The sequence below is a fragment of the Monodelphis domestica genome, chromosome 3 (assembly GCF_027887165.1).
Source record: "Monodelphis domestica isolate mMonDom1 chromosome 3, mMonDom1.pri, whole genome shotgun sequence".
In the NCBI taxonomy this organism is placed as follows: Eukaryota; Metazoa; Chordata; class Mammalia; order Didelphimorphia; family Didelphidae; genus Monodelphis; species Monodelphis domestica.
In genome coordinates this window covers 437267224-437282467 of record NC_077229.1, presented here as the reverse complement: position 1 = coordinate 437282467, position 15244 = coordinate 437267224, and the positions used below count along the sequence as shown (strand labels likewise).

The window sequence follows — 15244 nt, the reverse complement described above, 5'->3', positions numbered from 1 at the left end:
CATTAGGTCATATAGGAATTTCCAGGTTTTTCTGAAATCATTCTGTTCATTATTTCATGTAGCACAATAGTATTCCATCACAATCCTATATCACAACTTGTGCAGCCAACTTCATGTCAATTTCCAATTCTTTGCCACCACAAAAAGAGCTGCTGTAAATATTTTTGTACAAATAGGTCTTTCCCTTCCTAATTTTTTTTATCACCAGTGCTGACTTTTTGATGCCAAGCAACGATTCTGTGCTGGGAGAATAAATAAATAGTCAGTGCAACAAGGGCTATAACTAAAGTACTTTTTTCATAAGATTTTGTGGTCACTGTTTGGAATTTAATTTTGTCTTGACTCCCAGACTTAAGTGATAAACTTGAAAGCGTGAACTACTGAGCATTATTTTTCTTTTTGTCTGAGCATTGCTCTAGCACTGTAGGGCTAAGTTCATAAAATACCCCTATCAGAGAGAGAAATCTCTTTGAGTTTGAGGAGAAGAGGTTTCCTTCTCTGAGGGAGAACTTTAGTTTGTGTTGGGGGACTTAAGAGTTTGGATCCAGGAAATGATCAGTTTCTCTTTTGAGGTGTGTTTCCGCGCCCCCTCCCCCCCAAGGTTTGGTTTTATTAGCTATTAAACATTGGACTTCAAATCCCTTTTATTGTGGGTCTTTCTTCCTCTAAACTATGAATACAATAAATAAAACTGGTTCTTTCAGATAAATCATGTAGTGAAACTTGTTTTGAAGAGCATTTAAAAAGCAATCCTAGTGAAGTTTTATAGTACAATAGTGTGGAGCAACTTCTTGCCCTGTACGATTGAAGAAATTTTGTGGTTGATTTTTAAAATTCTTATTGCTAACCAATGGAGAGGCATTACTGGATGTAGATAAGCATCATAATATGGTATTAAAATTCTAAAGATCATGAAACATATAAGTTAGTTTCACATTCTCCTCCACAGACTTAAAAAAACCAACAACCACTAGTATTGATTCTAAGACAAGAAGGGCAAGGGCCAGGCAGTTGGGGTTGACAAAGACACTAGAACAGTTTGGTATTTCCTTCTCCAGTTCATTTTACAGGTGGAGAAATGGGTAAATAGAATGAGATGACTTGTTTAAGCACATAGGTAATGTCTTATATCTTAATTCACCCATTTTTTTGTTGTTCACTTGTTGCAGTGTGATTTGCCCAGGATCACACAGCTAGTAAATGTCTGAGACTAGATTTGCTCTCAGGTCTTCCCGATTCCAGTCCAGCACTCTATCCGCTGTGCCACCGAGCTAATCCTGACCAAGAAGATATGATTCAATTATTCTACTCTTCAGCAAAAATTAAAGTTCTGGTGGTTTGTGGCCAGCAGCAATTTAATACAGGTTGGACTATAATAGCCCTTTCCAGGAAAGTGTTGAAGCATGACAATTGTGAAACTTAGCAAATCTTTAGTCAGAGCTTCACAGCGGAGTTTGGAAGAATTGTGAAACTGCTAAAGGACTGTGGCCCACTAACAGCATGCTAGTTCAGATTCTTAGTCCCAACAGGACAATTTCTCATGGTAGGTGGTGCTGAGATACCTTCATACAAGTGGTAGGGATATTTCAGGAAAAGTCAGAGTATATCTCAGGAAAGTGAATTCTTTTCATGGGCTTCATCTGCCTGGGAGGTTAATATGATGCTCTTAGCTGTAATGCTATCCAGGATTCTTGTTATGGTCAAAGTTCCATTTTTTCCCTTTGATATATTTTCATGTTGCCCTAGCTTTCAGGACAATAGTACATTCTGTTACTGAACATGTGTGTCTCAGTACTTTTTATGTTTTTCCAAGTCAAATACCACAGTGATTTTCTTTTCTTCTGTTACTCATAATGGTTGCTGAGTTGCATTCTGGGATTAGTCAAATTATCTGAAGCCAGAGTAGCTGAGGTATTAGACCTGTCTCTAGCTACTTCTATCTCATGTGAAATGAAGTGGACAGTATGTCTAAATTGTGTTTGCTGGAATGAAGGGCAAATGGGTGGGTCTCACAGTGTGTGTGGGTTAGAACTCTACAAGAAATATTTCACATGTTTAAAAAAGTCAACAGGATTATTATTTTTTATTTTTTCATGTCAAAGAAATAACTCTTAAACTTGCAAAATGTTGAAAGTCTGGAATCATGGTAAAACCAAATCAAGGCAAAAACCAGCCAGTGTTTCTAAGGCTGATATTTTTCCTGGCTTTGATTTAAAATTAGACTTTGCCTTCACTAAGGACTATATATTTGGGGAAGATATTTAAAAAATACTTTCACAAGTATGTTTCTATGAATTTGAATAAGAATGTTGGATGTGAAAGTCAAGATGTAATTATACTTTTTTCATTGGTGCTCAAATGTCTTCTCTAGTTGTATTTAAATCAAGATACTTAAAAATTAAAGCTCACATCTGGCTTTTTCTCCAAAATATTTCTTTTATTTCTACATATAGTATTTGGGTACTTGAAAGAGCCAAATTAAGGCAAAACAATGCCTTCTCTGCTTTTGTATTCCAAAATCACTTCCTGAGAATGTTCTAATAGTTCAAGTACTGAATATTGAAGTATGTAAATAATCAAGATAAGCATGGGGAAAAATTGCCCCAAATTGGAACCCACTAAAAATTAGTCTACTAAAAATAAATTACCTCAGTTTGTATTAAAAGAGACATAGATTCAAGAAATAAGGAACTAGTTGTATACCACTATATTTTCCGCAGTTAAATAAAAGTTCATGTCTGGGCATACTTTAAGGACAAAGGGAAGCAGTAGGGTATCCAGAGGAGAGCAGCCAGAATCAACCAGTGAGCAAGTATTGATTAAGCATTTATGTGCTGAAGAGTCAAAAGCAGGAAAAAATACTCCTTGATCTCAAAGAATCTCATTGGAAATGATAAGATGATGAATGACCTTGAGGTCTTGCCATATGATCATCAACTGAAGTAATGGAGGGATGTTTAGACATAACTGCCTTCAAATATTTGAAGACCTATTAGCTATAAAAACAGTTCAGACTTATTCTGCTTGACCCCAGAGAGCAAAAGAATGAAAAAACATGGAGTAGAAGTATCAAAAAGGAAATTTAGATTGAGCATAAAGGAAAACTTTCCAAGACTTAAAGTTGACCCTACATGGAATGGATTACAAACTTTCAATAGAAAGTGGATTTCCTCTCACTGGAGACTTTTAAACCACTTTGGTGGTGGTGATAGGGGTATCTTGTAGAGGGAATTCTTTTGGGGGTTATAGGTTAGACTAGATGGTCACTAAGGTGTGCCAGATCTGAAATTTTGTCCTTTGTCAACAAATAATAACAATAATAAGAGATTTATATGGCACTCTAAGTTTTGAAAGCTCTTTACATACAAAAAAATCCTGTGAGGTCAGTACTATAGGCGATTCTCATTTTATAGGTAGAAAAAACATGGCTTAAAGAAGAAAACTGATATGCCTAGGGTCACACAGTAAATGTCACAGGCAAGGTTAGAGCCCCTGACTTTCTGATCCTCGATCCAGTGCTACTGAGGAGCCCTCCATAGCTCTGCAGATAATTGCTATGGGAGAGTGGAAGTTTGGAGTTGGGATATTCAGCTGTCATCATCAGCTTCTTAAATAGAAGGTTGGGAAAAGAAGTTCATGTTGGTATGTTGTGACTTCTGGGGTAGCATTTAGCAAAACAGATTAAAATATGAGCATACAGAAAAATTCTGACTGACATGCTCTATTATAGACCATCCTTCCATTTAAGCAACTGAAAGAAAGTATGTTCCCATAGCAAGAGGGCTAGAATTGGAAATAAGAAATGGTGGCATCATACTAGAGGTGGAGGGGATCTCTGAGGCCAACTGGTCCAGCCTCCTCATTCTGCAGATGAGAAAGCTGAAGCCTAAGGAAGGTGAGTGATTGAGCCCAGGGCCATGCAAGTATGAAGCTTCAGAGATAGCATTTGAACCTAAGCCCTCTGCTCCAGAGCCAAGCCACAATGGAGTTTGGATCCTGTGTCTGCCACTTAACTATTTCTGTGACTCTGGGATAGTGACTCAACCTTATGGGTCTTAGTTTCCTTATTGGTAAAATGAAGAAACAGATGCTTTCCATCTCATTTCATCTCCCCCCTTCTCTTCCCCTTGCCCCCTCACTATATACACACACACATAAAATAAATATAATATATACACCTACACATATATAAGTAATATACATATATATGTATATATATGTCAATACATGCTTTTCAATCCTATTATGACAATATAAGTTTCCTAAATTAGTGATGATCCACAAATAACAGAGCATTTCAGGTCCTATGATGTCATTTTGGTTTAGGCAAAGAGTTCATTCTGAGTGGGAAATTGATGTCCAATATTAGAGGCTTTCCAGGGAACATGGTCATGTTCACAGATGGGATTGAATGAGACTGTGTATGGTAGTAGGGGAAGATTCTTAGAGGGAAGGGTCACAAGGACCAGAAGAGCCAACCAAGATCAATGGAAGATCCAAAGGAGGAAAGAGCAGGCAGTAAGTCCGGAGTCCAGAAAAGACAAAAATGAAGGTTACCAAGCCATCTCGGACAAAGTGCTCATAACAAAGAAAGATTTGGGTCTAGCCAGAGTCTCCTGAAATCAATTCCTTAGGATAAGAACTAAAGCCAGGGCATGAGTCATCCTAAGCCCCCATGTTAGAGCAGGTAAGATAATGAGATGGCTATTGAAGGTAGATCTTAACAATTGGAGTCAGATATCAAGTTCATACAGGGGCAGATCAGCAAGAGAGGAATTGTCCATCCTGGGTTCTTAGGATCCCAAAGCAGGGATTTTTTTTTATCATCTATCTTTATCATTGTCCTTCTATTGTGTCACTAAGTAATTAAAATGAAGAATGATCATGAGGTTTAACTTTGCCATGGGTTTGCTTTTCCTACATTTCTATTGCTCATTCTCTGGGCTTGGCATCTTGTGTTGAATGAAAACAAAAACCCAAACCACCCTAATTTCTGCTTTCTCCTCTACTTCAGGTTTCTGAACAAGAGATGGATGAAGCAATATCTCGCTCCACTCACCGGGAAAGCAAAGAGACTAGTTCCTCCCAAGCTTTAGGTATGGCTGCTGCACATTTACCTCTAACATTCAGGGCTCCATTGCTGATCATTTCCCTTGTGGAATAGTCAGAACTCATGACTGGGCTATTGGCATCCTTGCAATTCCCAGGGCTAGCAAAAGTAACTTTTGCAAGGAGAAGGTTATTCTCTTGGACAGCCACTTGTGAGTTTTGAAGTGATGGCTGATATATTTCCATTTCTTAGAAGAAGTAATCACATAAAGAGCTTCTAGTATCTATTCTCAGGAAAATTTTCCATAAATGAGTCTTTTAGGCATTTTGTGCATGATACATTCAAAGCGGGATAGGTAAAAATAAACTGATATGGAAATGATTTATTCTTCACTGCTTATAATGTACTTCTCCATCTATAGGCATAGAAATGCTTTATATTTATTGGTACTTTTAAATCCCAGTGAGCCATGACAGCTAATTTCCATGGTCTCCACTTTACAAATTAAGGGATCGAGATTGAGGATATAGCTTAAAAAAGGAATGTGAAACCCAACATTGAGTTTTAAAATAAAGTATTTTGCAGCCTATATACCTACAAGATTTCAGAGTCAGACATTTTGTTGATAAGAAAGCAGTGCTTAAGAAATGGTATAGGTTAGGAAAAGAAGAGACGCAGAATCTTTTAGATGCTATACAAAACCCAGGTCATCTATAACCAGAATTAATTTATTAAAAATAGAGACATGAGGTGGGGGGGGGTTGCAGTTAGGGAGCACAGTGGGGATAGAATGCCAAGCCTGAAGTCAAGAGGATCTAGGTTCAAATCTGACCTCAGATAGTTCCTAGCTATTTAACCCTGCACAAGTCACTTAACCCTGATTACCTAGTCCCTGCTGCTCTTGTCTCAGAATTGATAATAAAGGCAGAAGGTAAGGGTTTTAAAAATAATAATAGTAATAAAATAATAATAAAAATAAAGGCACAGCACTGATCAGCCCAATATATTTTTCAAACCTGCCTTAGTACCATGCGTCACAATCTTCACATTTGTACTTCAGCCTTTATAAAGAATTTGGATCATCGTGCTGCCTAGGATTTGGGTGCTGTACACAGCATATCCCCCAGGGTCTTAGTTTGAAACCTGGGTTCTTCCCTGTTGGTTAATCCCAAAGTGAAGAGATGGCCAATTTGTGGAGCTTCCTAGTTTTCATGGTCTGTTCAGGTGGTATTTATGCAGTCAGCAGCCAATATCTATTGAGCTACTGCATTGCAAAACATAGTATTGGATGCTGGAGGAAGGAGGAAACAAAAAGCATAAAACATGTTTCACATCCTCAAGGAGTTTGCAGAATAATAAGGGATAACAGAAATGTATTCAGAAATGGCCCACCCACAGCTCCTTTACCCAGTTTGGAGGGAGGCTCCAAGGGTATGGAATATTGCATATGAGGTCAAGGTTTTTTTTTTTGCCATATTGATCAACTTTGTTGATATAATTTTCTCTTTTTTTTCTTCCATGGGAGGGGCAGGGCTAAAGGGGAAATCTAGGCGATATAGAAAGAAAAGATGTCAATAAAGAGCTATTGAAAAGAAAAAAGGAACATATTTACATCCATAACTGCACTATAAGTTATACTATAAGCGCCATATTACTAACAAAATGCTATGGGAGTTGGGACAGATTGGCCATTTCTAGCTGGGGTAACCAGGGAAGGCTTTATAAAGAAGGTTGCATTTGAACTGGGTCCTGAAGGATAGCGATTGGTCCCATTGAATAGAACAAGATGGGTGGGGTGGGCATTCCACACAGATTGCATAGAGAGACATGCCTCTGCATATTACATATCATTGGGAGTTCTGCAGGGAGAGGAACTTATCCCTTGCAGTCATATGCCTGCCAGCTGTAGGTTAGGTCATGAGCTCCCTAGGGTGGTCTGCCTAAGTTGTTTTTGATGGCCTGGTTGCTTATTGTCTGCACAGGTACTCCCTTGAAGAGTCCCTCACTTACATCGAAGGCAAGACAGGGAGAAGGCGCTGCCTCACTCAGCTGGACCATGAAACGCTTCCTGGAGCCAGCAAGTCGGGTAAAGGGGTTTGGGCCAAATCAGCATCTGGCAGTTCTGCCAGGGGGCTTGGAGGGATGACAACAGAGATGGAATGCTTACATGACTTATAGATGACATAAATCTGCGAGGAAAGCACATGTTAGCTGAGAGAATCAGAATTCAAAAAGATCTTGACAGGCTATAGGGATTATTAGGTCTAATGAGATCAAGTAGAAGTAAATGTAATGTCTTGCACTTGTCTTCAGAAAAATCTAACTAGACCGGTACAGGATAGGGGAGATGTTGGCTCCGGGGCATGTCATGTGAAAAGGTCCTCAAGATTTAATGGACTGAAATCTCAATATGAGTCAATGTGGATGGGGCAGCCAAAAGCATGCTGTCATCCTAGCCTGCATCAAGGAGAGAACTTATAATTCTATTCTATTTGGCTTGGTTACATTTACTAGTTATCATACCTAGTTCTGGGCACCATGTCTTTAGGAAGGACATTGACAAACTGGAACCCCATACAAAAGATGACATCAGGATGATGAGAGAATTTATAAGCATGCTATTAGAAGATCCATCAAAGGAACCGTGGGAATGTTTATCCTGGAGAAAAGAAGACTTATAGGTCATATGATCATTTTCTTACATGTTTGAAGAGTTGCCTTTCAGGAAAGGGATTGGCTTTCTTTTCCTCAGCCCTTGGAGAACTAGGAATAAAGTGGTAGGGGGAGAGAAGGGAGAGATTACATAGATTTCAATTCCTGGTGAGGGAAAACCAAACACAGAGCTATCTAAAACTACAGAGAATTGCCCTGGATGGTAAAGTTCCCCATCTCTTAAGGCCTTCAAATAAAAACTGAATGACCACTTGTCAGGGATATTGTTGAGGGAATTCTAGCTTCATATATAGGTTAGACTTGACTGATCAGATTACTTTCAAATCTGAGTCTGTGAGCTCCAGGAGCTTTCCTATTTGGTACTTTTAGATAGAACCATACATTAATATGAATGTTAAATCATCTCTTTAATGGATCTTTGATCTCATGGATGTAAGTATGCCTTTTGCTTGGACAGATGAAACTCTGTCCTTTCTTTTTCATATTTTATGCCTGTCTATGCTGTTCCACAGATCCTTCACTGACATCTACACAAGGCTCTAGGTGCTTTCCTCTAGGACACTGAACACCATATAAATTAACCTCACAACGTATAAAATGTGCATTGATTTTCCCTTGCTCTCCCTTTGTGACTGGCCCATCTCCTTTTCTGATCCTATATATTTTTTAATCTTTTAAAAAAAGGTTTTTATAATAATTTTTACCTTCCACCTTGGAATCAATACTATATATTGGTTCCAAGGCAGAAGAGCAGTAAGGGCTAGGCAATGGGGGTAAAGTGACTTACTCAGGGTCACACAGCTAAGAAGTGTCTGAGGCCAGATTTGAACCCAGGACCTCCTGTCTCTAGGCCTGTCTCTCAATCCACTGAGCCACCCAGCTGCCCCCTTTTTTAATCTTTTATGTCAGTCACTGAACATTTATTAAATGCCTGTTATGTGCCAGGCACTGCTAGAAAAATGGGATACACAGAAAGGCAAAAGAAAGTTCCTCCTCTAGAGGAGTTCACGGTCTATTGGAAGAGACAACTACATGCAAGACATACAGACAGACAGACATGCAAACATGCTATATATAGGAGAAACTGGAAATAATCAGCAGAGGGAAGGCCCTTGAACTGGAGGATGGAGGTCAGAAGAAGCTTCCTTCTCATCTTATTTGTAGTGAGTAACATCAAGATTAAAGAGGATTTAATTTCCTCCCTTTATATGCTGGACAAGGATCTCATAGTTAGAATACCGAGAATTCAGTTCTCAGCCTCTTCTGCTCCCTTTTCCAATGCTTTCCCATCATTACTTCCACAGATGTGGAAGGGGACATCACAGGACTGAGAACTGTTTGGTATTTTCCTTGGTCTCACTTGGTCTTTAGCAATGGGTGGCTGTTGCTGAATAATTCATGACCAAACTCTTTCTTTTGTTGATTTGGAGAATGTCTAAATAGTTAGGTAAGGAGGTCCTCAGAGCACTGATTCAGTGTTTCATCTCAATTATCCTTGGAATATTTCTTTATGGTGGAACCTGCCAGAAATTGGGTTCTGTTGGTATAACCTTCAAGAACCCATAGTGAGGCACCAGAGTAGGACTTTTGTACAGTTAGTTTGACAAGCAAGATGAAAGGGAGTGTTTTTTCATATTAACTATCTCTTTAGGGAAATCATAGAGAAATTAACAGTTGGGGTATAAACAGAGAATACCTAGTAGGATTATTTTGAAATTTACCAAATAAGCCATGTTGATAGGCTGACCCACACCGCTAGCTAGCAGAAGCATGAGAGGGTTGTTGTTTTGTGTTACTGGAATGCCCTCTTTTAAGTCTGTCCCCGACTGGCAGAACCACGAAGGTTCCTCCAGGAAAAGAGTTTGAAGACACATTATGAAAATAGCCCAAAGACTAGGGCTGAAAAAGCAGGATTGTGGGACTTAGACCATGACCCTGGAAAGAAGGATAAAGTGGTGGTTAGAGTGAGAGTTTGGGGGAAAGTGAGCTAAATAACATCTTCCATGTTTAAAAGGGAATCTACTTCTGATACTACCAGATTGCAGGGGCAATAATTTTATTATTAATTTTAAATGCCATTGCTTTTGTATCAAGTGGCCTAAGGGCTTGGGCTTTTAGAAGAGTAGAAGGACCAGACTAGTCCTTCTACTAGTGCTTGATAGAAGGACTAGTGCTTGATAACTTCTTAGGGAAATGTGCAAGTAGGGCTGGGGATTTTCTCCCAAACTCATCTCTGAAGGCTAACTAGATTGATTAATGGGCATTTGAATTCTCCTGTTTTCTGCTAAATTTTTGGGTTGAATCTTCAGTTACTTTCTGAGAAATTTCCCCCCTGTGAGTCTAAAGAATGTTGACATGCTCTGAAGAATGATGGCATTTGGATGGTGAAATCTAGAAAGTAAAGGCTATCTGTAGTAATTCTCTTTTTTAATGACTGAAAGAGAAAATAACTTTTGAGCCTCTGCTGACCCAGAAGAAAAACGACCCTCAAATCCTTGGCTGGCAATTGTAACTATGCTTTATTTATTGATTTTTAAAAAACAATAATCCTAAAGTATACTGATGTAGTTGTTTATTGTCTCAGCTATCTCAAATGACTGGGAAAATTTAGATTAGAATAATGCAATTCCAGGAAAGAGTAAAAATAATTACTTTGGAGCACTCAACGTACCAAAGGATCTGCATGTGTTCTATTGCTGTATAAATAAACCTTACTCTCCCTCCCTCACCATCCCTAGCCATCTAACATTTTCTTCCCTCCACAGGGCTCCCTCAGTTCTGAATCAGAACTCTCACAATATTTTTCACAAGATGTCCTGAGCCCCTTGTCCTATGCAGACTCTGTGGTCGCCAGCTCTGGAGATGAAGAACATATGCATCAGAGGAGGGGGAGCAACTCTCTCGATGATGGGGCACTTCCTCCCAGCAGCATAGGTAAGCTGGAGGCCCCATGACTGCCCAGAAACCTTTGTCCTCACATTTTATTGTTCTTACATATTTTCTGGTACAAGAGGACCTAACTCTGGGAGTAAACTGATGGGGAAATGGTTACTCATCATTCATTAGCTCAGATTCTGATGATGGTAGAACAGGAAAAAATAGTCTGAAAAAGATGTTATATATTTCTACTACAGATAAATAGGGAATTTAGTATTAGTTGCTACTAACAAGTCACCAAAACTCTATAAGCCTTGGTTTTATTATCTGTGAAATGTGGATAAAAGCACCTATGCCAGGGTGATGATCAAATGAGATAATAAATGTTATGCACTTTGCAAAACTTAAAAGTACTGTATTTTGTTACTCAGTCATAGCTAGCTCTTTATTACTCCATTAGGGCAAAGATACTGGAGTGCTCTGCCAATTCCTTCTCTAGCTCATTTTACAGATGAGGAAACTGAGGCAAACAGGGCTAAGTGATTTCCCCAAGAACACATGGTAAATGTCGGAGGCCAGATTTGAATCAAATCTTCCTGACACCAGGCCTGGCACTGCTACCAGGTGCCCTAAAGTGTTGTATAAATGTGAGCAATTACTATTATCATTATTATTCATGGTCTGCCACCCATTTGCACAATAAATGGATATGGTTGGAAATAGCATTTTTAACAATTTTTTCCATTATTGTTAATAAGAATTTCTTAATAAGAATTCCTTTTGGTGGTACTACTATCACCACTAATAATGATGATGATGAAGATGGCCAGCCATTTATTTGTGCCATAAATGGATGGGATCAATAATCTCATCTATTATAACAATCTTTTCATTTTTCTTATCATTCAAGGATACTTGAAGTTCTATCATATCAAGCTAGGGCAGGTGAATGAAGGAACAACTTGCCCCATTAAAAGAATTTCCCCCCATAGTAATTCTATTTTGTGCCCACAATGTATTAAACATCACAGAGGATGTAGTATATGGGCTCTCACTGTCCAGAAGAGAGAGAAGTTGAAATTACCTGGAACATCCTCAGGCTGGGTAAAGAATGAGACTATTTTGAGAGGAAGGCAAGAATATACTTATTAATTCTGTGTCAATTGGCAAGTCATTCAGCTTCTGGTCCCTCAGTTTTTTCTTCTGTAAAATAAGGGAAATAATAAGCCTGGGATCCAGCTAACAAAGTTCTTGTGAGGCTTGAGTATTATGAAAGATACTTCACATTTTAAAATGCTATATAAATATTAGTTCCTAGGATTCTAGATTTAGAGTCAGAAAAAAACTTAGAAGCCATTGAATTGAGCTCTTGTTTTGCAAATGATTTAAGTCATTTGCTTCAGGTCACAGAAGTAGTAACAAAAATTAAGTTTCTACCTTGGAGACTGTTATTACTCCAAGTTCATTACTCCTTCTACTTTACACATTATCCACTGTAATTATTATTTTTAGAAGACTTCCATCAAGAGGCCCATGGAAGGGCTAATGGGATTTCTAATTAGTGTTACCTCTGAGTATAGGCATACAGAAATACCAAATGATGATGTTGATGGCATAAACCCATTCTAGAAGGAAGACTAAAGTTTCCTCTGATTTCATTCTTTCCCAGCTCCCAAAGAATCAGGAAAATCTAGGGCCAACAGTTTTGTAGCATCTGGAAGCAAGAAAGCTTCAGGACCTTTCCATAAGCATTTGGAAGCTACCAGGCAAACCAGCCTTCCAGGAAGCCCACAGTCTGCCCGAAGCCCACTCCTCAGACAGAGAAGAATTGGCTGCTTTGATGCTGATGATGCCAGTGATGAGGAAGAGTTTGTGAGAGACGGGGACAACGTTCTGTTTTCCAGGACCCTCCCAGGCTCTACTCTACCACAGGCTGAGGAGGATTCCAGGGTCATCAATGCAAATTCTTCTATGGTAACTGATGTCAATAGCCTGGAAGTACACCACCTTGGGAATACTGACGCTACTTTGGAAACTTCTCCTTTGGGCAGCTCAGTAGGGGAGGTGGAGGACAAGGCTTCTGAGCAAAGCATAGACTCACCTTTCCTTCCAGGAATGCTTTTTGACTATCCAGCCTCAGAGGCTAGCCCAGGAACCTTGGGCCTGAAGGAACAAGCTGAATCCAAGAAGTCACCAAAATTAGAACACAAAGCTATTACCAGAGTCAAAAGCCTGATGAGCATTGAGTGCCCTGGTTCTCCCAAACAGAAGAATGAGGATCCTGGTTCTGGTCAAAAGCCAGTGGCCCGGATAAGCCCACAAAGCAAAAGAGCTGTGACAGAGGACAACTCTAGGCCCATCATCTTGGAAACCATTAATTTAATTCGTTTGGAAGATGAATCCTTTGGACTGGACTTGGAAATCCAGGCTACTCCTTTAAAAGTGGTGATAAGAGGTTTAAGATCTGGTGGAGCTGCCGAGAGGGTAACTTTTTCTTTCTTTTGTTTTTGTTTTGAATGTAATGAGAGAAGTCACTTGAATCAGAGAAATATCCCACCTATGCTAAGAAACCCCTGTAATGTATCTAGGAACTAGGGACCGGAGGAGAGAGGGGAATCTACCTCCTGGTGCAAAATTATCTTAAACATATTAGCAAGTCACTTCTAATTTCTCATTCATTGGCCCTATCATCAGAGTAAAGTGGCAGCTCAGCCACCCCCTCTTCTCAAACTGCCCCTCTGTGTCTTCTCCCTTCCCTTCAAGGCTGCACCAAGTGGTCATTTTCACTTGGAGAAGAAATGTCAACTATTAGGAAAATAGAAAATTTTTAAATATATTCTTGGTTTTCATCTACACGTTCCTTTTTATTTCAGAAGGAATATAATCAATGTGGGTAGAAGCACACACTGAGATTTTTCTGTGCTGCCATATCCTTTGGTATTTGCTCTAGGTTCCTATACCCTCCTGTGGATAGCCCAAGGTTGTGGACTGGGGTAGGATAGGAGAATGGGACAAACAAACTGAAACACTTCTCTTTATGAATGGCTATAACCAAGACCAGGTGGTGATATGGATATTCGCAAAATAATGACTATGTTCTCCAGCCTAGAACTTTCCAAGGGAAAGGTACCTTCCAACCCCAGGGATTCAAGTCAATTTAATGGCATAAATATCCCATTTTGGTTACCCCTGGTCTAGAACCCTCCAATGTCCCTGCCTCTGCCAGACGACAGGTCTCAGGCAGGGGATGCCACAATCAAAGAAGGGAGAACTTGATTCCATTTTACCATGACCCTGACTCTGAGTTCTGACCTTGCTGCTCATGTGCCTTGGGCAGAGTCCCTTTGGACTTTAGTTTCTTCATCTGTAGAATAGCAGTCCCAATACTTCTCTTACTTCACTGGATTCTTGAATCAAATGAGATCTTGGATTTAAAAGTGCTTTGAAAACTATGGAGTGCTATTCAAATGGAGCTGGTTAAAAATAGCCATTTAAGTACCCCAAATTATTAAAACATATTTTAAAATCTCTTCTCTGGAAAGCATAGGAAAAAGTTAAATGAAATCCATATTCTTTGCTGTCCAACCTGAATTGTTTCTCCCTTTGGACAAGGAGATCTGTGGTCATTTGTAAGAGGATGTACAAATATACATATTTGTAGTTGTATATACAAATATGGGAATCAACATACCAGGTATCTTCCACATATAAACACATACACACACACACACACACACACACACACACACACACACACATATGCCTTCTACACACACTTCCAATAGAATCACAGAATCCTACAATGGGAAAGTATGTGAGAGAGATCATCTTGTACAAAAACATGCACCATATTATGAGGCAAGGTTTTACCTTCAAAGTTTTCTTTTTCAAAAAGCAACAACAACAACAACAAGAACAACCCTCCCCCCTTCCCATTTATCTTCAGCTGTCTTAAAAGGTCAGTCTTCTGTGACTTCTTAAAGTTTGTTTTTTAAGCAACATTTATGTCACAGAGTTGGGTCATTTTCTTGAGGCTACGTAAGGATATTCCTGTTAACCCAAAGCTATTACTGCAACTGCTTACAAACATGTGAATAATCCTGCTGGTGCTCTGATACTTCTCAACTTATATTAAATTTATTTCTTTTCAAAGGTCAAGTTTTTATGATAGGAGATCGCTAATATGAGAACTTTAATTTTTTTTAAATTGCTGCTAAAAATCTTAGATGACTAAAAGTAAAAAGTTTTCTTCCCTTGGAAATGGGTTACACTGCTAATGCTTTTATTTAAAACTTTGCCACATCCACAAAAGGAAAAGCAATTAAGCTTTACCCTGGGTAAAAATCTTCCCTGGAAAGATACTTCAGTATTTTGTCGAGTTATTTTTTAAGCAGTAATAACAATGAGTTTAAAGAGGCCATGAGGGCAATGGAAAGTATTCTTAGTAGTCTGAGTAGAGTGCTGGCCTTGGGGACCCAAGAAAACATGGGATCAAATCCTGCCTTTAACACTTATTGACTTTGAGATCCTGAGCAAGTCTTTCAACTTCTTTTTGCCTCAATTTCCTCATTTTTAAAATGAGAGATTGTTCCTGATGCTTTCTACAGTCTCTTCCAGCTCTAAATAAATAATCATATCATCTTG

At 39.0% G+C, this 15244-nt stretch overlaps 1 protein-coding gene across 6 annotated transcripts in view; it reads left to right on the top strand.

Annotated features, from left to right (window-relative positions):
• PDZD2 (PDZ domain containing 2) overlaps nucleotides 1–15244 on the top strand; it is a 514756-nt gene that overhangs the window by 465436 nt on the left and 34076 nt on the right. For all 6 annotated transcript variants that reach the window (XM_007487505.3, XM_007487504.3, XM_056824531.1 and 3 more), the window contains 4 exons: nucleotides 5015–5096; nucleotides 7033–7136; nucleotides 10489–10657; nucleotides 12270–13084. In XM_007487505.3, the coding sequence (XP_007487567.1) occupies nucleotides 5015–5096; nucleotides 7033–7136; nucleotides 10489–10657; nucleotides 12270–13084 (1170 nt within the window). The remainder of the gene's footprint in view (nucleotides 1–5014; nucleotides 5097–7032; nucleotides 7137–10488; nucleotides 10658–12269; nucleotides 13085–15244) is intronic.